The 26,404-nt window shown below is 40.6% G+C and overlaps 2 protein-coding genes and 1 pseudogene across 6 annotated transcripts; all 3 read left to right on the forward strand.

The window, feature by feature from the left end:
- The first annotated feature begins 295 nt into the window (after nt 1-295).
- LOC147145902 (ecto-ADP-ribosyltransferase 5-like) lies at nt 296-2,054 on the forward strand (annotated as a pseudogene). The gene is made up of 2 exons (XR_015087119.1): nt 296-373; nt 824-2,054. The product of XR_015087119.1 is annotated as an ecto-ADP-ribosyltransferase 5-like (transcript).
- Nucleotides 2,055-4,580: 2,526 nt separating this feature from the next.
- LOC147145903 (von Willebrand factor A domain-containing protein 7-like) lies at nt 4,581-13,681 on the forward strand. Its single transcript, XM_086034538.1, has 18 exons — nt 4,581-4,748; nt 4,969-5,188; nt 5,275-5,482; nt 6,038-6,123; nt 6,213-6,306; nt 7,622-7,750; nt 8,184-8,370; nt 8,491-8,660; nt 8,783-8,895; nt 9,144-9,260; nt 9,754-9,930; nt 10,001-10,136; nt 10,255-10,407; nt 10,492-10,587; nt 10,712-10,821; nt 11,155-11,319; nt 12,305-12,628; nt 12,823-13,681. The coding sequence occupies exons 2-18, from the start codon at nt 4,988-4,990 to the stop codon at nt 13,255-13,257; spliced, it is 2,901 nt and encodes a 966-aa protein (XP_085890664.1). The 5' UTR covers nt 4,581-4,748; nt 4,969-4,987; the 3' UTR covers nt 13,258-13,681.
- Nucleotides 13,682-14,561: 880 nt separating this feature from the next.
- LOC147145904 (von Willebrand factor A domain-containing protein 7-like) lies at nt 14,562-26,404 on the forward strand. 4 transcript variants are annotated; one of them, XM_086033622.1, is made up of 17 exons: nt 14,562-14,746; nt 14,991-15,225; nt 17,497-17,704; nt 18,217-18,302; nt 19,158-19,251; nt 19,403-19,531; nt 20,802-20,988; nt 21,095-21,261; nt 21,843-21,958; nt 22,110-22,226; nt 22,585-22,785; nt 22,873-23,008; nt 23,080-23,232; nt 23,326-23,418; nt 23,555-23,664; nt 25,166-25,327; nt 26,074-26,404. In XM_086033622.1, the coding sequence occupies exons 2-17, from the start codon at nt 15,016-15,018 to the stop codon at nt 26,395-26,397; spliced, it is 2,493 nt and encodes an 830-aa protein (XP_085889748.1). In that variant the 5' UTR covers nt 14,562-14,746; nt 14,991-15,015; the 3' UTR covers nt 26,398-26,404. The 4 variants fall into 4 exon arrangements, with proteins under 4 accessions (XP_085889748.1, XP_085889751.1, XP_085889752.1 ...); XM_086033625.1 differs by lacking the exon at nt 14,991-15,225; XM_086033624.1 differs by lacking the exons at nt 14,562-14,746; nt 14,991-15,225 and adding an exon at nt 15,551-15,720.

A 26,404-nucleotide genomic window follows, 5' to 3' on the forward strand; every position in this document is an offset into this window, starting at 1 on the left:
AGACTTTTTGGGTGTTTAAGGGCTATATAAATTTGATTTGATTTTGTACTTTAAGGTAAACTACCTGCACTTTGCATTCTAGCAATGTTCAGTGCCAAAACCAATAAAAGTAACCCCAATGTCACATTTTCCTCATTTCCTTCTTCCTCATTACAGTTAATTATGGTAAATTGTAACTTGACTGTGTGAACAGATTTATAACAAGAGACGCTGACTTCATCATTGCAGTGTAGGGAGTGGCAACACTAGCAGATCCGGTTGAGTAGGTTGTTGATTGAAAACAAAACCAAAACTAAGAGAACATACAAGACTGAAAAACAGGTCTTATCTCAGAACTAAGAAAAAAACACCACCTCAGTGCTTCTCTTATGGGGTAAGATCTTCATTAGCTAATTATTGAGTTTCTAACCAAGCATTTTCTCTATTTGATTTGTGGCGCATACTGCAGATCGCTCAATCTATTGCATTGTTAAAGATGCCAAATGAAGCAGAACAGAATCAATGTAATGTAAACAAACACTATGCTTGATGATGTTCTCAAAACAATTCATCATGGTTAGTTAACCACTGTTAATAGTCAAATGCAAAAACATTAGCACTTAACTGAGTTGATGGAGTCCTACTACGTTCATGTGAGTCTGCTTAATTTGCGTACCTTTTTTTTCTTCTCATCTAATGTTCTCCTTTGAATGGAACTTGTCGCAGCTGTTTTTACTCTAGGAATAATAAGTGTAGTAAATCAGTCACAAAAATACACAAATATTGTATATTTTGAAAGTCGTTTATTTTTTATACACTCCTCAATTATTTTTTTCCTTTCCAGATGTACTTGGCAGAGGAGCCTAGCATGTGTCATTACTACATCTCTTCTCATGACCCGCCTGCTGGTGTTTGTCATCATGTATCTTCTGCCCCATTGCCAGTACATTTCTGGAAAAGGTCATTTTATCTAATTCCTCAGAGAGAGGATTGTATTGCCATCTAGTGGGTAAATGCTGAGCCACCATTTTTCCTTTTGTTGAGAATTCTACACAGGCCTATGACTCCAGGGAGTGCAGCTGCAATACAAAACCCATTGTATTGACTGATGTGGTCGTTGGAAAGAAAATGGCATCCAATACAAACTTCAGTCAGGCTTGGAGCGAAGCAGAAGAAAAAGCTCAGAAGCCAGCACACATATATATTGAGAAACAGCATGCTGTGGCCAAATACGTGAATACAAAATCTTTGCTTGAACATTCCAACAATAAATGACACACTGTGGAAGTAAGTGGACATCAAATGAGCAGAAATGAGACTATTTATTTTGATTCAAAGCTTTATTCTACACTCAGTGAAGCCATTCAGGTTCTGAAACACAGTCAGGTAACATGTCTCAAAGCCATCTACCGAACACAAATACATTTACATGTGGACATTTCTAACAAGCAAGTCCGGTTTGGCTCCTTTACTTTAGCTTCTGACAAGAGGAGTCTTGAAAGGAGCTCCACATGTTTTGAGATGGACACATGCTTCGGTGCTGACATAAGCCATTACTCTGCACTGGAAACAAATCATCAGGTGCTTATTCCTCCATATGAGGTCTTCAAAGTGTCTGGTGTCCACCCTGATGTCACTGAGGACTGTAATGTCACCTACAAGTTGGAACGTAACCTTGGCTGCGTGTATGATACAAAGAGAAAGATGTTACCTCCGATATCTGCATCACCAGCAGAAGGACTGTGGGGCATTGTCATTGTCACTTTTGTCATCGCTGTTTGCCTTGTGGTCGCTCTCATTATTGCCAAGACATATCGAAAGAAAACCCATCGTCATAGTGTTTCTTATTTCCAACCAGTAACCTACTATCAAGTTGAGGTTGTCATAAAATCACCATCATTCAAACTTAAATACATTTCATTTCCATTACTTTCTTGTCAAAGAGATTTTACCTGATGTTTACATTGTGGCGAAGGGGTCTCGAAGTGTCCTGGATCATACTGGGACCTATTTGTACTGTGTTGCTTATGCCCTTTTTATGTGAGAGCATTTCTGAAATAAAACAGATGAAGATGGTGAGGTTTTGGAAAAAAAAAAAAGAAGCCAATTTTTAAAAACGGATTCAAAGTGGGACTGTGTAGATACCAGTGTCTCTCTTGTGTGTCAGAAAACAGAGAGAGGGAGCAAACACCGAAGTATGTCAGTATCACTTCGTAAATATGTACATGCAAAGTCAATAGCAATTATGTTCCTCCCGGGTGTACGCTACATCCAATATTATATTTTTACCTTGAATAAACAAGCGGAACGGGTTCTATTGGCAACATTATAGGTTTCAGAACGGCCTGGCCCTGCTCTGCCCCGGCCTCGCTTGGCTTCTTGCTTCTCCATTACAACAGGCACCAATCAATTGGGTTGGCACCAGTTAACTGCACACTTGCAGTGTGCAGTTAACTGCCATAAGATTTCAAGACTGGCTGAGTCATTGGCAAAAGGACGCATGCAAAATGAATACTTGGTTGTATAATTTCACAATTGACAGAGACAAAACCATTTGTAGACAAGCAATTAAAAAGTAAATAAAAATGAATTAATACAGTACTTACTTTAATTTTCTATAATATGTTAATAAATGTGTTGTGAACACATGGTTTCACATAAACTTTCCTAACAGCCTTTAAACCCAAGATAAATTGCATAGATGTGATGTTAGCATAGCCATCTGGGAATTCGAGAAATTTTGCTCAACAACTTTAGTCACTAGTTCTAGTCACGCTTTTTCCATCAGAATTTCCCAACCAATTGTTTAGTTTGCAAGGCTTCTTTTGACATTTCAACACTTAGAGGGCGAGGAGACGAAAGCATTTGTATGCCACAAAGGCCATAAGGGGGAAATGTTTACTTTGTTAACAATGCTGTTTCAGCATGTTACTCAATTACTAATGTGTGCTACATACAAAGAGGCTGTTACTTAGTCACTAAACATATGGCCGCGCCAGATTCATTGGTTCACATCATTTGAAGCATGCCGTAGGATGCTACTGTCCACCAATCACCAAAACCAATCAAACAACTCTTTGTATTGTCATAATGGTTCTCTGAGTGCTCATCTGAGCTTCCATTTCAGAACTTTTCTTGTATATGAAGGACATTCCTTTTCATGTTGATATCTGATGCCTAATGATGCGGGCGGCTGAAGTCAAAGGGCAGGCCACGACTTGTTCATTTTGAACACTACCAGTCACACCTTTCTAACCAACATTCTTCAAAATGTCAACATCTCAGATTATGTTAATGCAAATGTTGGGAACTGAGGTCAAATGTGAGACTTTCTGATACCTGTGGCAATCTTTAACCAATCGTCACTGATTGGATTGTTCACTTTAAAAAATGCCATGATTGGTTAAAGCGGAAGTCAAACCCAAACATATTTTTTTCCAAAATATGTTCCCAGCAGGGGCGGCACGGTGGGCGACTGGTTAGCACGTCCGCCTCACAGTTCAGAGGTCGTGGGTTCGATCCCGGCCCCGGCCTCCCTGTGTGGAGTTTGCATGTTCTCCCCGTGCCTGCGTGGGTTTCCTCCGGGTACTCCGGTTTCCTCCCACATTCCAAAAACATGCATGGTAAGTTGATTGGACTCTCTAAATTGTCCCTAGGTGTGATTGTGAGTGCGGATGTTTGTCTCTGTGTGCCCTGCGATTGGCTGGCAACCAATTCAGGGTGTCCCCCGCCTACTGCCCAAAGACAGCTGGGATAGGCTCCAGCACGCCCCGCGACCCTTGTGAGGAGAAGCGGTATGGATAATGAATGAATGAATGAATGAATGTTCCCAGCAGACCTACAGGTTGAAACATGGAGTTCTGATTAATTTTGTGTTTGTGGAATATAAAAAAAGAAGCAAAATGCACTCGTTTTTAGCCATCTCTGGGGAGGCCATTTTGTCTTCTGTCGACTGAAAATAACATCACAACTGCTCACAACGACCAATCACGGCTGACCTGTTTTCTGAATCTGAGCCGTGATTGGTCGTTGTGAGCAGTTGTGATGTAATTTTCAGTCGACAGGAAGTATTTTCCAAAATCAAATCCTTTCTTGCCAGCATCGCCGTCTTACAACACTCACACCTCCGGTCCTCTTTGGAAACACTCGGCAACCATCGGCGCATACCCATCAGCTAGTGTTTGCTCGTCTCGTGTTTGTGAGATCATGTGAAAGCTCTGCGTCAGAGGATTGGGTTGTAGACGAGTAGTAGAACGGAATCTTTATGTGTGTAGTGTTCCTCATTGAGATTAGTGGAACAGACCTCACTCAATACAACCGAAACTGTTAAATGCCTGATTTTCTATCTTTATGTGCAGGTTTTGTCACTGGTAAAAAAAATTATATATATATTTGAGATTTGAATGTGTATACGATGCTTACGTTAGATAGGTCTGCACTAAAAAACAAAAGCTAAAAGTGTCTATTTATGACACTGTCAAATATCTATCGGGATAAGTAACAACAAGGCACGTGAGGGTGTGGGCCAGTTCTTTATCTCAAATCATTCAAGCAACCTGTAAGACGACGAAAAGATGAGCACACACGCAAACACACCCCTGCACACAATCAAACACACACACGCACAGTCCAGCGGCTCGCAGATAACACAAGGACCACTATACATTATCTACCTGTGTTGATCCTGGAAAGTGGAATGCACCCATTGGGAGACTGAAGCAGTCCCAACTTCTGAATAACACTTTTGCCAACAAGAAGAACATTTTAAGGTGAGGCTCTTAGTTTTAATGACTTCTTTTTTTTTCTCTTGGTTGTGTGTTCCGGAGGTAATGTCAAGTGATCCCAAATTCTTCCTATTACTTGGTTACACCATCACATAGTTCTTGCTTGTGACTGATTGTGAATTTAATTATAAACAAAGAGTGATGGCTTTACAACAGACTGAAAGGATGGGTATTGGTTTTATAGAACATTTTCATTCTGATTTAGGTTTCTCCGCATCATCATAATGAGCAACAAGGGGTCAGTCTTGCTGCTGGTGTCTATGGTCCTCGACCTCATAGGCGTAACGCAAAGCTTCCAACCACTCTTTGTGTCTGATGGAAACTCCACTTCTCACCGCGACATCACCCAAATCGCAGTTCTCCGAAAGACTGCCGAGGTCTGTCAATACATGGCTGTAGCAGAGGGAAGGGACTTCATTCTGACTGTAAGACGGGACACACACTTGTTGAGTTACAAACTACCTCTTGCCAAAACTCCACAATGAACTTTTAACTTTTCTTCTGACTTCAGATTGATGACAATCTAACAGTTGACCAAGTACAAGAGGCATGTTCGTTTTCAGACAATTCCACCACGCTTCTGTCCAGTGTCTTGTTCCATACTTCCATTGCCAATATGTACTTCAGCAATGCCAATGTGGATTTAGCGTCTGTGCTGAGTGACGAGCACCATTTTGATGGTGAGACGTTCCAGAAAGGGAGAGACCTAATAACAAAAGGTATATAAAACCATGTGCTGAGTTGTGATCCACCTTTGCTGCCTTTCCTTCTATTCAGTATGCATTTTATATCTAATACAAATCTCTGTGAAAGCAGAGTGTACACAACCATATCTCATAACCCATATGGTGTTGTTTTGGGAGCAATTGCTTTAGTACATGTCTGCTTCTGATTCTGTTGATGGCTCTCTGTACAGACGGCATAGTGTCCTTGAACAGTCAAGTGGGTATGACTGGAATATGCCCATTTTCCCATTGGCCTGGGTTACAGTTGTGATTGAGCCCGGCAACAAGTGAAATATGTTTAGCTTGTCTACAGAAATAGAAGAATTTCTCTTTCCTTGCTTTGCCTCCAAATGTGCTGGAATTCTATTCAATTCTAAACATTGGTACTGGAAGGTACACTTAAAAAAAAGAAATCAGAAAGAAGGAAAGATCAAAGCAGTGAAAATATTGCAGTGTAATGGGGTTGTGTGGACCCGTCTGTGTTGTGTTTGTGGGGGTTGCGGGGGGGGGGGGGTGAGTTCTTTACTCACTGGTGTACCGTGTGTGCAGGTGTGTCTGCTGTGAAGGCCAGTGTGAAACTGGAGAACTTCATCGCAGGGCGCTGGACTCTTGGACGTGTATGTCATACTCTGCAGGTGGGTTCAGGATAAGTGTATTTTTGGAGGTGTACTGCAACCCATGAGCCACATATGGTGTTTATAAGTTATGACGTGTATACTTACAGGACTTCTACAGTCACAGTAACTGGGTGGAGTTGGGGAACATGTCTCCTTACAACACCCTAATCAAACCTGACCAAACTCTTGAGAATCTGGCAGGTATGATGGTGTTATTTACATTTCACAAGGCATGCTTTCCATGGCAACCCCTGGTTTGTCCGGATGTCCCACGGTGTGCCTCATTGAAACATCACAAAAGGCACACAGTCACCTTATCATGTCACATATTTCAGGAGGTGATGTATGACTACCCTAGGATGGTTTGTTTTAAACCGGTACAGGTAAGTCTCAACATACAATGAGACTCTTGAAGCACACTTGGGGATGAGAAAGTCAATACATACCATAGGTGTGTCACAGAGGACTGTGAATTTGAGATTCTTAAATACAAAGAGTAAATGGACTTGAATGTATTGGGGATATTTAGCCCATTGACAGATGTTTGCATCTCTGCATTTTGGCCTCAAATCATATGAAGTTTATACACGTTTTTCATACAGATGGTTTAAATGGGACCAAGCCAATGCCTGGTAATTTATACCCAGTGCATTGGGTTGAGGATTTGACCCAGCACATTAGGTCAAGATTTTGATCCAACAATGGATAAAAACTACCCATATTGATGAGTTAAAGCTACCAGGAAATTAGTTACCACATTATCAGTAGGGCTGTGGTTAAAATAGTACCAATTTTGTTACCAGTATTTCCTAAGAAAAAGAAGCAGCAACTTTCTCTTCTCATGGGTCCTTCACAGTGAGTCACTTGTGTGATATGTTTGGCACAGTTTTTACACCAGCTGGCCCTCCAGACACAACCCACCCATTTTTATCCAGTTTGGGATTGGCATTGGCTGGGAATTGACCTATGGCATAAGGGACTTGCCTAGGGACCCAATTGGTTGTTTACCATTCGCCCAATCCCCATGTCCATTGAGCCATACAGCCACCAACATTTTACAATGCGAGACTACATTAAATTTACTTCAACTTCAGAACACAACAAAACTATCCAAAACGGTGACCAGCTTCAGCTCTTCAGCGCACCCAAATCCAATCTTCAACCCAATCTGCTAGGTCAAAGACCTAAAAAGACCATCTGCTTAAAATCCACAGCTGCCCAGTGGGTTACGAAAAAGACTCAGCATTATTTAGTATGCATATAAATTACAATATTGTTCACAATTTCATTTTCAATAAGTCCCTTACATATATTACATTGTACATATAATGCTTATTCTGTATTTTTGGCTTGAGTTCTTTCAATTCTATTAAATCTCAAGGTGCCAAGATCCCAAGCTTAAGATCTACAGCACTACAACAAGATAAATTGTTGCACTAAAAATGTTCAAAACCTTGTCTTTTAAATGTTGGTTATTGTGTTACAATGTGATTTTTCTATCCCAATCTGCTTGTAGGGCCAAATATTTCAACCTGTAGAAACTGTACAGGAGAGAACTGTGGCGACAACATTTTGCCTGATATACTGCAGCAAGGACTTCTTACTTCTGGCTACTTCAACCTCATATCCTCAGAAAAGCCAGACGGTAACTGTTTGAGAAATTGCCTGTATGTTTGTTGTATGAATGATTTGCCGATTTAACAGACAATTTAGACTCATTGGATAGCTAGCTTTGCAACGTAACACGATACATGATGGGATTTCTTGCGCACCAAATGTATTATCTCAAATATGAACAGATACGAGTAAAATGGAGTATTATTAGCCATTGGGAATATTCTGATATATTGTAAGAATGGAAGACATCATAATGTGGTCTGTTGAGCTCAGTTGCGCTCCAGTATGTTTGGAATAACATTTTGGCAACTTCACCCTTTACAGTACCGCTGAGGAAAACTCATAACATATCAGACCACAGTCAAATCATTCATATAGTGTAATTGAAATCAGCAATCATCCAAATGAATCCTACGTTCTGGGGTGTCACATAATCCAATTTTTTTTCGTTGTGCTCCAAGGAAAATGCAGCCATGGAGGTTCTTTTGACCAGACGAGTAAACGTGACCCAGTTGGGGGCATCAACAAAGACGAAATTGGGTCAAGCCATGGTTCACTACACCATGAAGCAGCTGATTTGGCTGTGAATGCCACTGTGGAGCTTCTGGAGGACATCAGAACAGCTATAGGAGACAAGAACTTCTTACGGTACACAACAAGCACACCTTGGCAAGACCTTTTTGACTGAGCATTTTTGGTTCCAAGGTCCAACTGGTCAGGATGAAGAAGACATGCAGTGAATATGGACTGTCTCTTAAATTCTTGCAGACTGATGGGCCTCTCTCAGTCCTCTGCACTGTGTTTTGTGATCGACACAACAGGCAGCATGAACGATGACATAGTGGAAGCAAAAAGAGTTTCCTTTAACATCATCGACAGTAAGAGGGGAACTGAGCAGGAACCTTCAGCCTACATATTGGTTCCTTTCAATGATCCAGGTAGTCAGCACACACGAAGTGTTATCATGCTTCCAACGTTATTATAGTGTCAGGTTGGAGGTTGTAATGAAAACAAATGCCCTATTTTAACGAATAGTATAATATTCTGTTACTATTTGAAGGATTTGGACCTCTGCTATTGACGACTGATGCAGACAAATTCAAAGAAAGCATCAATGAGCTGACTGCCAGTGGAGGTGGAGATGTCCCAGAGCTGTGCTTGTCTGGACTGCAGGTGCTTAAAGCACAGTGAACCCTTTCTCAGCAAATACAATTTTCAAATTTAGACACTAATTCACTAAACTTGGATTAGATTAATAGACTTTAGTGCCTCTGTTTTTCAATTCAAAAGAACAGAATGGTGGTACATTGCACAAAAATCTGACATTTGCAACAGATGTAGTGATTCACAATTAAACAACTAAAATTACTCTTCATTCAAGTCAGTGGATACGTTTTGACTATTGTGTTTTCGGCTGACAGCTCGCCCTGACTGCTGCTCCACCCTCATCTCAGATATTTGTCTTCACTGATGCTCCAGCAAAAGATTTTGCCTTGCAAAGCACCATCACTGCCCTTATAGAGAGCACAAAGTCTCAGGTGAGTCACTTACATCATCAAATATCAAAACTCGGCTAAACATGAGCGTTACATGAGAGCCAATGATAACATAGAGCCCATAAAATTATCATCACTACTAAGGACCAACCAAGATTCTCCGAATAAGGTATCATATCTTTGTGTCATGTGTGCACCATCGTACCTTTCTAAGATGATCAAGATAAGTATAGTAGTGGTATCATTAGTCCTTGCATTTAAATGTGCATATGTGCATAGGTAGGAATACATTTACAGTACATTGTGTCTGCAGATAGGTTAAAAGACAGAAAGAGCAATGTAACAAACCAATTGGATTGTCATATGGAAAAAAGTGTTTCATCTCAATTTATCTTGGACCCTAAAAGTTTAGCACGGTACACAATGCTCAGATTTATTACTCAAACCACCAGTCTGAGCGTATCTGGTGGACAGAAATGATGAGACTGTGTAAATTCGACTTTTTTTATTTTATTTTTTTCTCTTGAATTTTCAGGTGACTTTCATGCTGACAGATGTCTTGACCAGTCGACGCAAAAGAGCACTGAATCAAGCTGATGCTCAACTATACCATGAGCTTGCCCGGGCCTCTGGAGGTCAGGCCATTGAGGTTAGCAAGTCAGACCTTATTCTGGCTACAAGTGTTATAGAGGATTCCTCACTGAGTGCCGTGGTAAGTGAAAAACACAGGAGGAAAACAAGTAAAAACAGTAAAAGATGTTTAATAAACCTGTCTTTTTCAGGTTACTGTCTTTCAAACAGTGATGAACCCTGGAAAGCCTGATAATTTTACATTTACTTTTGATAGCTCACTTCGAAACATTACTATCTACATCACAGGAACGTCCTCTCTCTCTTTTAATCTGACAAGCTCTGCAGGTATTATAGCTTGTATCATCCATCTTTTACTTTTTTGCTAGATACCAGCCGTTTAAAAAACAAAAACTAAAGTACCAATTGTTTATACATACTGAACATCCTTTTACTTCACTTGCAGGTGTATCTCAGAGTTCCAGTGAGTCGAGTGGCCCTCTAGGATCTTTGATCTTGGCAGGTAACCTACGACGACTAAGGCTTAACAATGAAAGTGAAACAGGCCTATGGAAAATCGGTGTAGACTCCAATGACCCCTACTCAGTAAAGGTCACAGGTCAGTCGTAAAATATCATTAAAAGAGGCAGGTAAATTGTTTTACTTTTATCAATGTTTTGACCATTGTAAATGTTGACACTAGGTCAAAGTTCAATGAACTTCATCTACAATCTTGTGGAAGCCCATGAAGGAGTCCATGCAGAAGACTTCTTTCTAAAGGAGGGCCGTCCTCTTTCAGGTCATATATCCATCACCCTCTTTGCCCTCAAAGTTATATTTTATCCATGTCCCCAGTCGTGGCTTATATGTGTTTGGTTCATGTCCCAACTGTAAAAATGTGTCTTTCTTGTGCAAACGTTTAGGTGGTAATGCCACCCTCTTGGTCACAGTGGCAGGGAGTGACAGTGTAAAGATTCCAGAGGTCACGTTTTATGACAGCTCAGGGCCAACGGAGGTCAACGGGACCTTGCAGGTATGTTGGATAAATTTCGTAAATACAGATAGCTTGATCCATTCAAAGCAAAGCAAATATGCCACTGCTAACATTTTAACACTAAAAACCTAGTATTCCTGAGAAACTATCACTGAATGGCTATAATGTCGAATCGTTACCTCTGAGAATTTGTTGAAAGGAGACTGTTGGGAAAACGTCTTTTGTGTTGTTGTTGTCATTTGGTATAATGGGACAGTGTTCCGAAATACATGTCCCTATCTCCACTAATTAGTTTGATACAGACTTCAATAATAATTTCAGGTATACATTTGCTATGCTTTTACAACACTGGTCTTGTCCTTTTCTCCTTAGTCATTAGGAGGTTCTAACTTCCTGGTGACATTTAATGAGGTTCCAGCGGGTGATTTTGTGGTTCAGTTGAGAGGCGAAGAAAGCAGCTCATCATCAAGGTCAACTCCAAGCAGGTTCCAGAGGCAGGCCTCCACTCACATTAAGACTTCCAGAATTTCTGTGACTGTAAGCCCAAACACTCTCAGTTCTCTGTCAAAGGAAGACAGGGATTCATCTTTGCTTTTAAGGCTCATTCTAATTTTTATAACAGCATCAGTTTCCTGTTTATACTAGAGACAGCGTTCTTTGGTTGGTTTTAATCAAACTCTAGTTTGTTTTCTCTCTCAGTGCATTTCATGTGGTAAGGTGAGTAACCAAACATACTGTAGATGAGGACCAAATAATTAGTCAATGACTCTCTAGGGGAGGTGGTCTCGGTACAGTTTTTTTCAAACTTGCCTTGGTGCAGTTGTGAGAAAGCACCCCAACTTTGAACCGCTCAAACTGGCAAATCAAACAGACAGGTTTGCACTGAATCAGCATAATAAGGATATAACTCCAGATATTAAACAGGTGAAGCTGGTGCCCAACCAAACATTTGGGATTTTGTATATCTTTGGGTGAATTGCTCGTAACATGCTATAATAATCACTTGGCTATTGTCCAGATATATTTTAATAACAAATACCAATTTAGCTTGCATTTATTCGTACCATGGTTTGCTGTGACCCAAGTGTTTTCTTGGACTTTCTTTGTGTTGTCAAAATGAACCTAATCTAGTGTGAAAACATTCTAAGACTATGTTAATACTTAAAATGATACACGGGGTGTTTAACATCACACACCTGGTCCCAGGATTTTTAACATTACACCCAAAGACCGATATGCGGTGTGTTGCAAAAAGACGGCACTACAATTATCGTGCCAAACTTATAGTTTTCGTGATTTTAAGATCTGCAATTCCACAATCATTTTAATACCGACGATGTCTTTGGTCAATTGAGTGCTCATTAAGCTGAACTGATCTAAACTGTATTAGAGTAAGTGAACCGAGTCCACCCCTTCGTACTAACCTAAAGGCCTAACTATCTGATGAATCACTGCAGACTTAATTTACTGTAACCGATACAAAACTGTGAACACTCTTTAAATGTCTGTTCCCCTTTTTTAGGCTCAAGCTAACACCACGAACATCGAACCAGGCTCTACTGTATCCATCCCTTTCACTGTCACCACAACAACCAGTGGAGTCATTAACGAGACCGCCACTGGGATATTCACGGTGCATGCTACCAATGACCGCAGCTTTGACTCCACATCACCCAGTTCTGTCACCATAGAAACAGACAGTGGAGGGAAAGCCAATGGCACTGTGACCCTAACCGCTCCTGACAATGCGGTATCAGGAACCGATGTCACGCTTACAATTGAGGCAGAAGATATAGCTGCGACTGATGTCAACTATATTGTCCTTAGATTTTCAGTTGCTGCTGAGGTAAGAGAAAAGCTCTCAAGGTGGTTTAGGATCCCGATTGACATAAATAATTCACGAAATTCTAATGAATATTTCACATAGGTTGTACAATTATAATGAAAACTTTGAGGTACATAGGTCCTACTGTAACTGTTTTCACATTATTGTATCCAACTTAAACATTACTCTATAATTACTTCACTGTCTGCCTCCAGGTGACTGATGTCAATAGACCAGTGTGCCAAGAGGTCAGTACATCCACCAACTGTTCATCTACATCGCTCTGTGACTCGTCCCATTGGGAATTTGTTGCCAACATAACAGACGGTGTAAATGGGACGGGTATTGAAAGAATCACCATCCGTGAAGGGAACGGCACCCTCAACACGACCACAGTTGTTGGGCCAGGGGGCGAGAACATCACTGTGGCCTCCTACCAGGCCTCCTGCTGTTCAGACAGAGTTGAGCTGTCTCTTGTGGACAACGTGGGAAATGTTAGAATTTGCGTGGGCCATATGAGACAGTCCACTACAGTTGCACCTATGACTGCATCGAATGTGACTACTAACACCACGTCCACCGGAGGACACGCGCTGAGCACAACACTTTGGATCTGGACAACTGTTGTGGCACTGACACTTTGGAAATGAAACAGATGCATGGAATTATATTGATTATAGCATATTATTCATCTACTTTGATTAAAATAGCTGTTACAAAATCAAATTCTATTATTGTCTATTGGTGATTGGATGTGAATTGGAATCATAATATAGTATTAATTGGTTTATATACTAATTGTAAAACCATGTTTATTGTATGCAGTAGCATAGCAACACATTTTTAGAAATGTTACTGAATTTCTGTATGATTCAATCACGTTATTGTTATGGTATTACAGCAGTGCACTCTCACGTAACCACATTTTGTACACAACATAAAAAATGATGTGGAGATAATGCTCAATTTTGACAGTACCGGTAATTCAACAATACAGTATGTTTAATGGTGTGTTAGCAGTTTGCAGTAAAATGAAACTGAACATGGAAAAAATAAACAAACCATGGAATCAGTTTTTGAGTGCTGATGTAGTTTTAGCTAACTACAGTTGCTGAAACATGACGTCACTAGCAAGATGAGGAGGGGCTCCCGGGTAGTGGCAATGGAGAGTAGAGTGGAGTTGGTGGAAACAACAAGGCTTTCGACTGCGCTTTGCCTCTGACTTATTTGGGTATGAAAATAGGGCCCCAAATGGCAAAATTACCCACCTGAGATGGATAAAAATGGGTGGATTTTGCTGCTTAACTTATATTCCACAAATGCAATATTAATGCCGTGTTTAGACTAGTAGGGGTGCAGAGAACATATTATTGTTGAGAACATTTTTGAGGGGCGACGTTTTGAGGTCCCTCCACATTGGGGCCTGGTTATAAAACGGATTGTTTTTAAGCTCCGTGTGGACGGCATGCCCAAGTGGTAAATAACTTGTGCAGATACACAGAAACACATTTTCAAGTGAATGGGGACTTGAACACAAGAAACTAATGAGACAACGAGAAACACCTGAACACGACACAAATGGCTGACGGAGCTGATGGGTAAACAAGAGACCTGGTTGATGAGCACAGGTGGACACAATAATGTAACCAGACAGACATGGACAAACGGGACACAAGGAAAACATGACAAAACTAAATTCTAATCAAATCCAAATCAACAATAACACAGATCATGAAAAATGAAGAAATATAGTTGAAGTAGGTGACATGCAGTGTGACCAATAGGCCACAAGCTTTCATCTTAGGTTCCCTTATCAGTGTACAGTCAGTATGTCCTTGTTTTTTATCTGTTTCTTCTAGCCATATTGTTAAGTTGTTGGCTTCCACCATTTTTGGGCATGGATGACTGAAAGCACCCAATCCCCCACGTACATACGCTCACGTGCACACACACACACACGCACGCACACCCGCCCACACACCCGCGCACCCCCACCCACACACACACACACACACACACACACACACCGAGATAACAAAGAAAACACACCACACTATCTACCTATGTGGAATGTACTCGTACGGCAACTGAAGCATTCCAAATTCTGACTGAACTAATGGACGAATAGAACGTATTAAGGTGAGACTGTTAGTTTGCATTTTGGCTACTTACAGTATGGTTTCAGTCGTTGTCTAGATTGTGATTTTTGCTTGGGATCACGTTTTAAATTGAAAAATAAGGATGCAGTGTTTCACTAAATTATTTCAATTTAATCTTGGTTTCATCTGCTTCACTGCCTGGCAGCTAATCAAATGCAGAGAAGGCAAATTAGGGCTAAGAAAATAATGACTTAAGAGAAAGACAGGTTCCATTGTGATTTCAGATTCTTCTCATCCTCCTTCATCAAAATGATCATTATGAGCACCAAGTGGTCGCTCCTGCAGCTGGTGGCCGTGGTCTTCCCTCTTATAGGCCTAACGCAAAGCTTCACACCACTCTTTGCATTTGATGGGAACTCCATCTCGCACCGTGAGATTACCATAAGGGCAGTTCTCCGAAAGACAGCCGAGGTCTGCCGAGACATTGCTGCTGCAGCAGGACAGGACTTCAGTTTGACTGTAAGAATTTAGGCCTTTACATTTCTTCAGTAATGAATTTAGTCTTATGTTCCTGGTTGTTTGGGAGCTGATCTTCACACTCCTGCACAATCTAATAATATTAAATGCAAGGTGTGCCAGTGTCAAATAAGTGTTATTACAACAATATGCCTATTATTTATTATTAGTGTAGTTGTGTGTTGTATCATACTGTTGGCTACTCTGTTGTGACTCTGTTTGGGACCTGGATGTTGTAGTTGCTATGATCCTTTGTTTTGTCACAAAATTGGGCGGGGCTTTGTGTCTTTAAGTATTTAAAGACTTAGTGTGTAGTAAAGTTGGCTAATAAAACTCAATAGTATTGTGTTATAATGCAATTATAAATATTCTCGTGATGTCCCCTGGCGGGCTATGTAGTCTGGTGATCGACGGTGGTTGTGTTGGCAGCTAAGTGCTATCTTGGGTGACATTTAAAAAGTTATAAGCGATTCAATCCACTCATGATACTCCCAGCCGGTAAGTGGATGTGAATAGGAAATTAGCCAGCTAATGAGCTTTAAATAATGTTTATGAATTATGAAACCTCTACCGTTAGCATCTTGGCATCATGCACGATGTTTTTTTTGTTTTTTTGGGGGGGGCGGTGGGTGGCACGAACTGATTGAAGATGGAATGTAAGGATGGAAACGCTTTAAAAGGACGAGGACAGACGGGGTCAGAGAAAGTTTCTTGATTGAATAAGGACGGAGGGATGATGACGGAAGGGTGCCCAGGTCGCGGACAGAGGACGGACTGTCAAAATAGGGCGAAGTGCCCATCTCTGCTCGGCACATTTCATCCTGTCACTCGTTTTACTACCTCATTCACCTGAAGTAAAGTCAAAATAAAATAAACAGCACCGAATGGCAGAAAGTGCTGCAATATGATGGCCGTTCCGCCAGACCAAGTCGTTTTCTTTTACATGCCCCTGGCGCACCTGACAATTTGGTGGCTGAAAGTCGACTCAATTTTAAACCTGCAGGTCTAAGTTGTGGCGCAGGTGGTGTAAGGTGGTGCAGGGTTAGGGTTAGTGCAGGCGCATGCATAGCAAGTATATTTTTCCATGTTTCAAACCTCTAAACTAATGTCTAGCTGTGCTAAATTAAGTAAAGGTTTTGAATTGATTTATAGCTAATATTGTTTGTGTGCTCATTTTTGAGTTTTAAATATTTACACCATATATGCTGAAAATAACACAATACAAAGTGTTCATTGTTTACACTAATAAAGAGTTTCCAATACATTTAACTAAAAAAAACAGAGTTAATATTACTATAAGTCAGAGTACTTTTGAGTTCACTTAACTCCTGAGAAGAGTTAAAAGTTGAACTCTAGAAAAAGTTATTAAAACTCAAACTTGGTGTTACAGATACACTCAAGTGTATTAAATTTGAACTCTCAGAGAGTTTATTCCCAAGACTCAAATGTGCATTGTTTCATTGAAATCCATTTGAAAACTGTAACATTTCTTATAAATGTATATATTAAAATATCTAACATAGCGGATGCATCATTGCCATTCTGGACATGCGCACATTTAAAGGTAGGGACACATTACAGTGATTCGTGAGTGTCTGTGACAGCCGCTGAGTTTCATGCGTGTCCGGCACTGTCGGCAGGAGTCAGCCGACAACAAGCCGTCAGCTGCACATGCACATGCATATGCAAAACATAGCTGCCGTTAACTGAATCCAAACATATAGTGCGATATGATGTTTTATCTTCATGGGGCACTGGACTTACTAGCCTCTAAGTGCCAAAGAGGAAAGTGCTTAAGTAAACAAAAGTACAGAATGTGTTCAACATGTACACAGGGTCAGATTTGCCAAGAAAAACTCCACAGTTTAAAGTTGCTTCCCCCAGACTGTGTATCTGGCATGAGGGTGTGTCAATGACAGATTTGAGTAAATTGAAGAATGCGTACAACCAGAAAAGCACACAGACACTCACACCTTTTCTGACATAAACACATGGCCCCAAGTACCAAATTATTTCGCTTAAAGGCTCGTCATAACAAAATGACTTCGATATGCACGTGGGAATATGAACATGGAATGTCTTTATTTGAATTGAACGTGTTGGAGGTTAAATTGTAGAAGCCATGTTGGCTGGCGGGGTGAATGTGTAACAATGAACAAGATTACGAAACAAGAGAAAACAAATGCTCACTGACAGATTCTTACACTCGTCGCCTGTTGTGAAGATGTCCCCAGCCTTGCTCACCCTGTCAGTCGTTAATTCCTTTCCCTTCAGATTGATGACAGTCTAACAGCTGAACGAGTGCACAAGGCATGTTCCTCCTCATCAAAATCATCCTCAATCGTGTCCAGTGTCTCTTTTTTGGGTTCCATTGCCTATATGTACTTGAACAATGCCAATGTGGATTTAGTGCATGCAATCAGTGACAAGCATCATTTTGATAGTGAGACCTTCCACAAAGGACGAGACTTGATCACCCAAGGTACAACTCTCCTTGTTTTCTCTTAAAAACTGTGTTCTGTGTGTTTCTGTTCTTAGCGTTTCTGCTGATTAATTGCATAGTTCCGCCACCCCTTTGTTTACCATTCAAACAACCTAACATTAACAACACTAGTATATATGATGGTCCTATTTTACGGTCCTATGTGGAAGATGGTAGGGCCCTATTGAACTCTGCCCGACAACAAGTGGCTGGATAACCGAAACAAATCAGAACGGTTCTGTTCATCTTCATTACCATTATTCCATTGTATTTGTCCTGTGTGATTTATGATATTGATGTTGAAGTAAAATATGCAGCTAGGGCAGTAAAAATAGTCCTGTAGTTGTCTTAGTATCTGGACTGGTGACGGTTGGGGCACCATTGTTTTCGGCATTTAAAAACACCCCTGATTACAATGCGTTTGATTTTCTTCTTGATTCTTTTTTAGGGAGAGTCTAATACAGATTTTTATTTCACCACTAACTTTCTTCCGATTGAATTGTACTGATTAGGTGTGTCTGCTGTGAAGGCCAGTGTCAAACTGGCGAACTTCAATGCAGGGCGCTTAAAACTTGGACAACTACTTCACACTCTGCAGGTGAGTTTAAAGAGGACTAATCTTATTATATTGTTAAAATCACTCCCAAAAATATAAATGCTATACTTTTGTTTTTGCTTCCATTTTTTATGAGATAACCTCTAAGGTCTAAAACATTTTCCACATCTGTGTTGTTTTTGTCAACGATGACGATTATTTTGTTAACGCCCCCTTTTTTCATGACGATAACAAGACAATGATGTGCTAAACGTGGCTCTTTGGTGACTAAAATATGACGTGACATATATGAGTTTTCGTTGACAAGACGAGACTGGCCGAAATTGTTAGCTTGTGGTATGTCAGACGTTCAAAATGCATGACCGGAATCGTTCCGATTTTAGAATGTCGGTCCTAAGTGTTGATTCCTCGTTAGCCGTGCGGAATGACTCTGAAAGGTGCAGTTTTGTTTTATGGGCGGGGGTTCAGGGGACTCAGAAAATCTGTCAGTACAGTTGAATACAAAAATGGGCTTCTGTTAGCGTTTCCGTCAACAAAACGGCACCTTTCATAGTGGCCTCTTATTGTGGGCAGTCTAAGGCACACCTGTGCATTAATCATGGTGTCTAATTATCATCTTCATATGGTACACCTGTGAGATGGGATGGATTATCTCGGCGTTGACGGGACGAGACTGGCCGAAAGTGCTCACTATCACAGATTTAGAGAAATTGTGATATTGTGTATGTGGAAAAAGTTTTAGACCTTTGAGTTCATCTCATAAAAAATGGGAGCAAAAACCAAAGTGTTGTGTTTATATTTTTGATGAGTATAGTTTAGTGATGCATTTTTGGAGGTGAAGTGTAACCAATAAGGCATTGTGTGGCCTGTGTAAATTGTGACATTGTATACTCCAAGGACTTCTACAGCCACAGCAACTGGGTGGAACTGGGGAACACGGATCCTTACAATGCACTGATCAAACCTGATCAACCCTATGAGAATTTGGCAGGTAGGATGCCAGATATGTTCCCATCACCAAGGCATTCGTTTCACAGCAGGATTTAAAGCAACATTAAGTTTCTCCAAAATTGGTTTAAAAACTTAACTGGAATGTCTTTTATCATGTGATTATTCTGACCATTTTCTTAATTTGTGCGCAGGCCCAAATGTTCCCACATGTAGAAACTGTGCAGGAGAGAACTGTAACAACAACCTTTTGCCTGATGTGCTGGAAAAGAGGCTTCTCACCTCTGGATACTTCAATATATTCTCTTCAGAAAAGCCGGAAGGTAACTCATTGGCTGTGTACAAATTGACAGGCTGTGTCCTCGGAAGGCCGCATTTAGCTCTTCATTTTTCGGCCACATGACGTCACTTACGGCGCAACCCGAACGCACGTGGTTTCCAAATTCTAGGGAGACAATGGCCACCATGCCCAAGTAAACAATGTAAACATCTCTGATCAATTTCAAGTTTTCTCACCCTTGTTCAACAATAGCAAAGAGAGGCTTCTCTCGCTGCTCTTGATCTTATTTTTTTTGCCAATTTCCACAACCATAACATTTTTTTTCTTGATCTTTTTGTTAGACCTGGATTACAGTAGGGAACTGAGGTATGATCTCCTTCTATAAAACAAGACATAACATTAATTGAGAGGGTGCTCAAACTCAAAATTCAATAATAAAGTCTTTGAAATAGGAAAAGAAACTGTCTTTGCCCTTGCATTTTTTTCTTGAAAAAAGACTATTCAACTGGAAGTGTTGTATTTTGTTTTGACTTAAATGTCAACACTTTACAGCTTTGTTTATGCTAAAAATACCAGTATATTTTCTACCAAGCACCAAAGAGCTGTCCAATCGTGGGGGCCAAATATATGGGCATCTAGACTTACTGGATTACTAGCAGTGTATTGAGTAAATGTGATTTGTCCCTTAGAAAGACTAAATTTTTTAAAGATTAAGGATTGTTCTTATTCCTCAAATTTATGAGATTGGGAGTAGGGACAAGAAGACCCCATGACTCCTTTTGAAGATTCTGTTTTTAACAACGAGATTTGAAAAAGACTGGCTGAAAAATGTGACTATTCATGTTGTATTAAAAGACTAACCAAATTGATATCTTGACATGAGTTTGTCTCTTTGTATTTGGTGTCAGATCAACCAATTTTGCTGGCAAAGGGTGGAAACCTCCAAAATCATCACTTTTCAAGAGACCCCCAAAATGGCATTAACATTGCATCATCAAAGAGAGCAAGCCATTTTCAATACTTTAGATCAATTATTTGTAAAAATAACACCCACATGTATCGGCTGACCAATAATTTGTGAAAAAAAATCTTAAATGTACTCAATTGTGACATAGCAGGTTTTGGCCTGACACCAGCAATATATGGCTCTTGCTGTGACACTGATAAGTTTTACTTAAAGTATAGCGAAATCTGAGTGACACTAGCAAAGAAGAGATTCCAACATAAACAGCTGACCATGGCCAAAGCCTTTAAGTCATGTTTTTATTTCCTTCTGGTGTTGTAAACAATTTCAATTTGACTTGTGCTCCAAGGTAAATGCAGCCATGGAGGTTTTTTAGACCAGACGAGCAAACAAGAGCCAGCGGGGGGAATTAATAAGGATGACACTGGATCCAGTCATGGCTCACTTCATAATCAAGCAGCCAATGTGGCTGTAATTGCAACTATGGAGCTTCTGCAGGACATCAGAATAGCTGTAGGAGACAAGAACTTCCTACGGTAAGAGACCTTATAAAGCAATTGTTGGGTCCAAGACTAAGAGATGACATTGATCAGAATGAAGACATAATGAGAACTATCGGTTGTCTCGTTTGCATTCCTGCAGACTGATGGGTCTCTCACAGTCCTCTGCGCTGTGTTTTGTGATCGACGCTACAGGCAGTATGAGAGATGAGATTGCCCAAGCTAAGACAGTTGCTTTTAACATTATCGACAGCAAGAGAGAAACCCTGCAGGAGCCTCCGGCCTACATACTGGTTCCTTTCAATGATCCAGGGATGCAGTGCACACACACACACACACACGTTTGTTTTTTCCATTGATTTTATGCAAGCTGAAATTTGAGTTCTCTCGTGTGAAAAGAAAATGAGAGCCCAAGAACTTTGAGTCGTTTATAGAATGGTGCAAATAGTCAAGCACCCAAATACAAAAAGTAAAACAATTACAAGCAGCTACAAGAGGCCAGAACTCATATCCAGGCACTCACACAAAGACTGACATTGCTCACACATGCTCAACACTAGCTGTGACTCGGCTTATTCAAGCATACATTAATTACACTTTATGTTGCCAATTTATTATGTTTTTATACATTGCAGCGCTATTTGGCTTCGTAAAGAGCATGTAACAAAAAAGGGAGGTGTTTTGGGGGGCACTGGAACAAATTAAGGGCATTTCAATTAATTTTATGGGGAACATTGATTTGCTATATCAGTAAATTATGAGGTTGCCAATGGAATGAGTTAAGATAGTAAGTTAAAGTACCACTGTAGTTCTCATTTTCTGATGGTTCAAATACATCACAGTATAATACAGCCTACTCTGAGAATGATGTGGCATTCAATTGCTTTTGGCAGGTTTTGGACCTCTGCTGACAACAGCGGATGCAGACACGTTCAAAGAAAGCATCAACGCCCTGACTGCCAATGGAGGAGGTGAAGACCCAGAGCTGAGCTTGTCTGCACTGCAGGTGTTTGCTTTGACACACATTTCTATTTGTATTTGGCACATAATTAACTAAATACAGTGATGAATTGTAACTTCAAAGTACTTTTCATTCAACTTAGGTGAAATTTGAACTGAAACTCTTGACATTGTCATGTCCTTCTTTTGCCTTCCAGCTTGCCCTTACCGCAGCTCCACCTTCATCTGAGATATTTGTCATCACTGATGCTCCACCAAAAGATGCACACTTGAAAAGCACCGTTACTGCCCTTATTGAGAGAACAAAGTCTGTAGTGAGTGTTTTTCACCCTTCTTGCTCCCAAAATGTCATATTCTAGCATCCAACCAGGGTCAACTATATACATATACTACATATGTATATACATATATATACATAGTTGCAATGACATGTGCCCCATTTTGTTTTTATTTCACCGATCACGTGAAATGTGTGTGTGTGGGTGTGGGTGTGTTCGTGTGCATGTGTGTGTGTATCTGTTGTTTTATTTGATATTTTTTCTTTATTTGGCGGCACGTCTGCTTGTGCGGCACCTGCGTGTGACATGTACATTAAGTTCTCGACCCCGATTGGATATCTACCCTACAGAAAAAATATGTAAGTGTGTGTGAACTTTTCTCTTCCATTTTTAGGTGACTTTCCTGCTGACAAATGTTCTACCCAGAAAGCGCAAAAGAAGCCTTCGAGATGTGTTGCCTGGAGTGGTGAGCCAAACAGATGCTCAGCTCTACAATGACCTTGCACAGGCTTCTGGAGGTCAGGCCATTGAGGTCAACAAGTCAGATCTTGCTCTGGCTACAAGTGTTATAAAGGAGTCATCAGCCGGCTCGATGGTACTATAAGAAGAGAGGAACAAATACAATAAATATAGCACAGAATACAGTATATAAACATATAAAGTATGCGAATGTCTTTTTCAGGTGACAGTTTTTCAAGGAGTGATGAATCCTGGAAAGCCTGCTCATTTTGTGTTTAATGCTGATGTCTCACTAACAAACATAACCATCTACATCACAGGGACTTCATCTCTCACCTTTCATCTCATCAGCTCGACAGGTATCATTTATACGAAACATCCGCCATGAAAGCTGTTTGTATGTATAGATCATCCTGTTTCACCCCTGCAGGTGTATCTCAGAGCTCCAGTGAATTCAGTGGCCCTCTAGCGTCTTTGAACTTGGCAGGTAACCTACGACGACTGAAGCTCAACAATGTCAATGAAACAGGATTGTGGGAAATCCGTGTAGACTCTTATGACCCCTACTCAGTTAAGGTCACAGGTTAGTAGTAGAATGGAGCTAAGTGGCCGGTATATGGTCTTTTATAAATGTTTTGACCATTGTCAATATTTGTTTTACCGATATTAATATCAGGTCAAAGTCCGGTTAACTTCATCTACAACCTTGTAGAAGCCCATGAAGGACTCCATGCAGACTTCTTTCTGAAGGAAGGACATCCCTTTTCAGGTCAAATATGAATTTCATCATCACACGCTTTCCCCTCAAAGTCGTCATCCCTCCGTGTCCAAAGTCATGTCTTACATGTTTTTTATGTCCCAGCTATTGAAAAACTGGCAATTGTCTCTCCTGTGCAAATTTTCAGGTGGTAATGCCACCCTTTTGGTCACAGTGACAGGAAGTGAGAGTGTACATGTCACAGAGGTCACACTGTGTCACAGCACAAGCCCAACAGAGGTCAACGGAACATTGCAGGCATGTTTTATAGTAGTCTACGGAATTCTTATCAAACAAAGAATCGAATCCGTGCATCACATAGAGAATAAACAACTGCTCATCTCAAAACAAATGCAGCAGAGCTACTTTCTTAGAAGTTGTATTGGTAGCATGCTAATTAAAAACCACAACAAAAGGAGAACCTAGCTAAATTTAGGAACCTAATTATTTTGGGAATGTTTAAAATAGATTGATGAGAACTAACTATCTTGACCTCTCTTAACTTTGCCTTGAGACACACTGTATCTAAATATCTTAAAGAGGAGTTTGTAATGAAAAAAATGTCATAGTTATGACATGTCATTATGAGTGACATGTACAGTGATACCAGCAGTAAAATCAGCTTTCTCTGGCTCCATCTTTTGCCTCTAATTTTGTATCCAAGAAACCACAAAACCCAATCGCAATTAGGTGAGACAGGTGAGACTTTCAAGGTGTCAATTGTTCGGGAACACTCACTGCAGGCACACTCCTGCAGTCGCATGTAAAATTAAACTTCAAACAGATAACATTAAGAGCACTATTATCGTAGACAGTGCATCGCCCTTGGCTCCTGATTTTCGTGCTAGCGCGAGGCTCACTGTGTATATTTGCCAATTTGGCAGACAGACCGGTCTCCAAGTTGGGCGTGCTGGCACACTGTTGTTTTTAGCAGTTGCAGCGATCTGTTTGCAGCAATGAGCTCCTCAGTTCAGCCTTTTCAATTTGAAAAGCGCGATCAAAGTCGCGAGGAAAGTGAGGAAGAAGCCCACGATGACAATGGAGATTGAGGAAGCAAGAGTTTGTCATTTTCGGCGGTGTATTGGTGGCAGCTGCTTGCTGATGCCGACTGTGAAAGAAAGCATCTGCTGTAACTAATTGAAACTGAAATCACTATCTCCATCCAAGTCAATGTCACGTTTACCTGAGTAGTTGTGGTCTGTGATTGCTACATCGGACACCTCATTTTGACTCCTTTTCGCTGATGCTAGTAGTAGTTTGCCTATTGTTTTGCTTTGCTCGGCCGAGGGCAGCAATGTGGGCGGCAACCATGTCACGTCATCATCCCAGAATGCCTTGCGCATGCAAAAACAAGGTATCCGCTGTCTATCAAATTATGTTGAAAAGAACATGATTTTTTTTAACTTACAAGAAATGATCATATATTACATTCGATATAAGAATGTATCGTAATAGTAGAGTTCAGTGGTGGTTGCATTCTGAGACCCGTTTGTTGATATGTTTGGGCTTCCTTTTAAGGAGGTTAGGCGGACATTGAAGGCTACTGTACATACAGTACATGGAGATATATGTATAGAAGGACGGACAGACAGGCAGATACTGTAGATAATTTCTAATGTGTTTAATTCAAGAAAAACTTCTGTACTTACTGTAATACAGGCTCAACAGTGTAATTCATCATTTGTGGTCTTAAACAGTCTAAACTCACAGGTAGACTTGCTATCCTTTGACAACATTTGCCTTGTCCCATCCTCCACAGTCATTTGGAGGTTCTACCTTCTTGGTGACATTCGTTGAGCCTCCAAGGGGTGATTTTGTTGTTCGACTGAGAGGAGAAGACAGCTCATCATCAAAGTCACCACCAAACAGGTTCCAGAGGCAGGCTTCCACTCAGATTAAGATGTCAAGCATCTCAGTGACTGTGAGACCAAACTCCTTCAGATTTCTACGAAAGATGCTTTTACCTCACGTCAGACCTCAAAAGCCATCTTAATTTAACGGTCAGACTAACGTTGTATTCATGCTTATAATTGAAATTATGCCGAAACCAGAAAATGATTTTGCGATTAACATACCTGTCAACCCCGGGCTGTGCTGAATCTTACAAAAATTGTCATTTGCCCGTACATTTCTGTATATAATCTTACACAGTATCTATATGTAATCTTACACAGTATTTATCGCTCAGCGGGAGAGATGGGGGAAACGGAACAGATATTTCTATATAGAATCTTACACAGTGTTTATCTCTCAACGGGGTGGGAACTTTGCACGTGAAAGTCGGCAGTTTGCAGTCGGAATCGCTCGCAGTTTTTAATTATGTTTTTTTTCCTGTACAAAAATTGTTATACGGCGTACACAATTTGAAATGATCAACAAACGTATAAAATACAAGGAAAACGTACAAGCTGACAGGTATGGATTACATTTATTTTTGTTATTTCTCAATGCTTTCCACTGTCATTTCAACATTGATGATGCCTGTCTGTTCAACATTCATTCAGCTGTAACAATCCAAACTGTTTCAGTACTTATTCCCAAACCTGTTCTCACAGACTTGGTGGGTTTGGATGATACCATTCACATTTGACTGACTAACTGCGCCTTTAGAGAAGTTGTAGCACTGAGCCAAGTTTGTACATCTAAATGGCTTTTCCCCTCTTCTAGGCTCAAGCCAACAGCACCAATATAGAACCTGGCTCCACCACCTGCATCCGTTTCACTGTCACTACAATTTCCAGTGGAATTGGGACATTCATGGTGCGTGCCACCAATGACCGTGGCTATAACTCCACATCGCCCACCTCTGTCACCATAGAAACACACAGTGGAGGGAAAGCCAGCGGCTCCGTGACCCTAGCTGCTCCTGACAATGTGGCATCGGGAACAGATGTGACACTTAGAATTGAAGTGGAAGATGCAGCTGCCACTGATATCAACTATGTTGTACTTAGGTTTTCAGTTACTGTTAAGGTAAAAGAAAATCAATAAAAGTGAT

This window comes from Filicampus tigris, chromosome 6 (assembly GCF_054856515.1).
Source record: "Filicampus tigris isolate MCC_2025a chromosome 6, RoL_Ftig_1.0, whole genome shotgun sequence".
NCBI lineage: Eukaryota > Metazoa > Chordata > Actinopteri > Syngnathiformes > Syngnathidae > Filicampus > Filicampus tigris.

What these genes read in the sequence shown, in the direction of transcription:
- LOC147145903 (XM_086034538.1), top strand. Translation starts at nt 4,988, where the DNA reads ATGAGCAACAAGGGGTCAGTCTTGCTGCTGGTGTCTATGGTCCTCGAC. An exon ending in AACTCTTGAGAATCTGGCAG is followed by an intron (nt 6,307 to 7,621) that starts GTATGATGGTGT and finishes ATCTGCTTGTAG; the next exon opens with GGCCAAATATTTCAACCTGT. An exon ending in TAATCTGACAAGCTCTGCAG is followed by an intron (nt 10,137 to 10,254) that starts GTATTATAGCTT and finishes CTTCACTTGCAG; the next exon opens with GTGTATCTCAGAGTTCCAGT.
- LOC147145904 (XM_086033622.1), top strand. Translation starts at nt 15,016, where the DNA reads ATGATCATTATGAGCACCAAGTGGTCGCTCCTGCAGCTGGTGGCCGTG. An exon ending in GGAGACAAGAACTTCCTACG is followed by an intron (nt 20,989 to 21,094) that starts GTAAGAGACCTT and finishes GCATTCCTGCAG; the next exon opens with ACTGATGGGTCTCTCACAGT. An exon ending in ACTGGTTCCTTTCAATGATC is followed by an intron (nt 21,262 to 21,842) that starts CAGGGATGCAGT and finishes AATTGCTTTTGG; the next exon opens with CAGGTTTTGGACCTCTGCTG.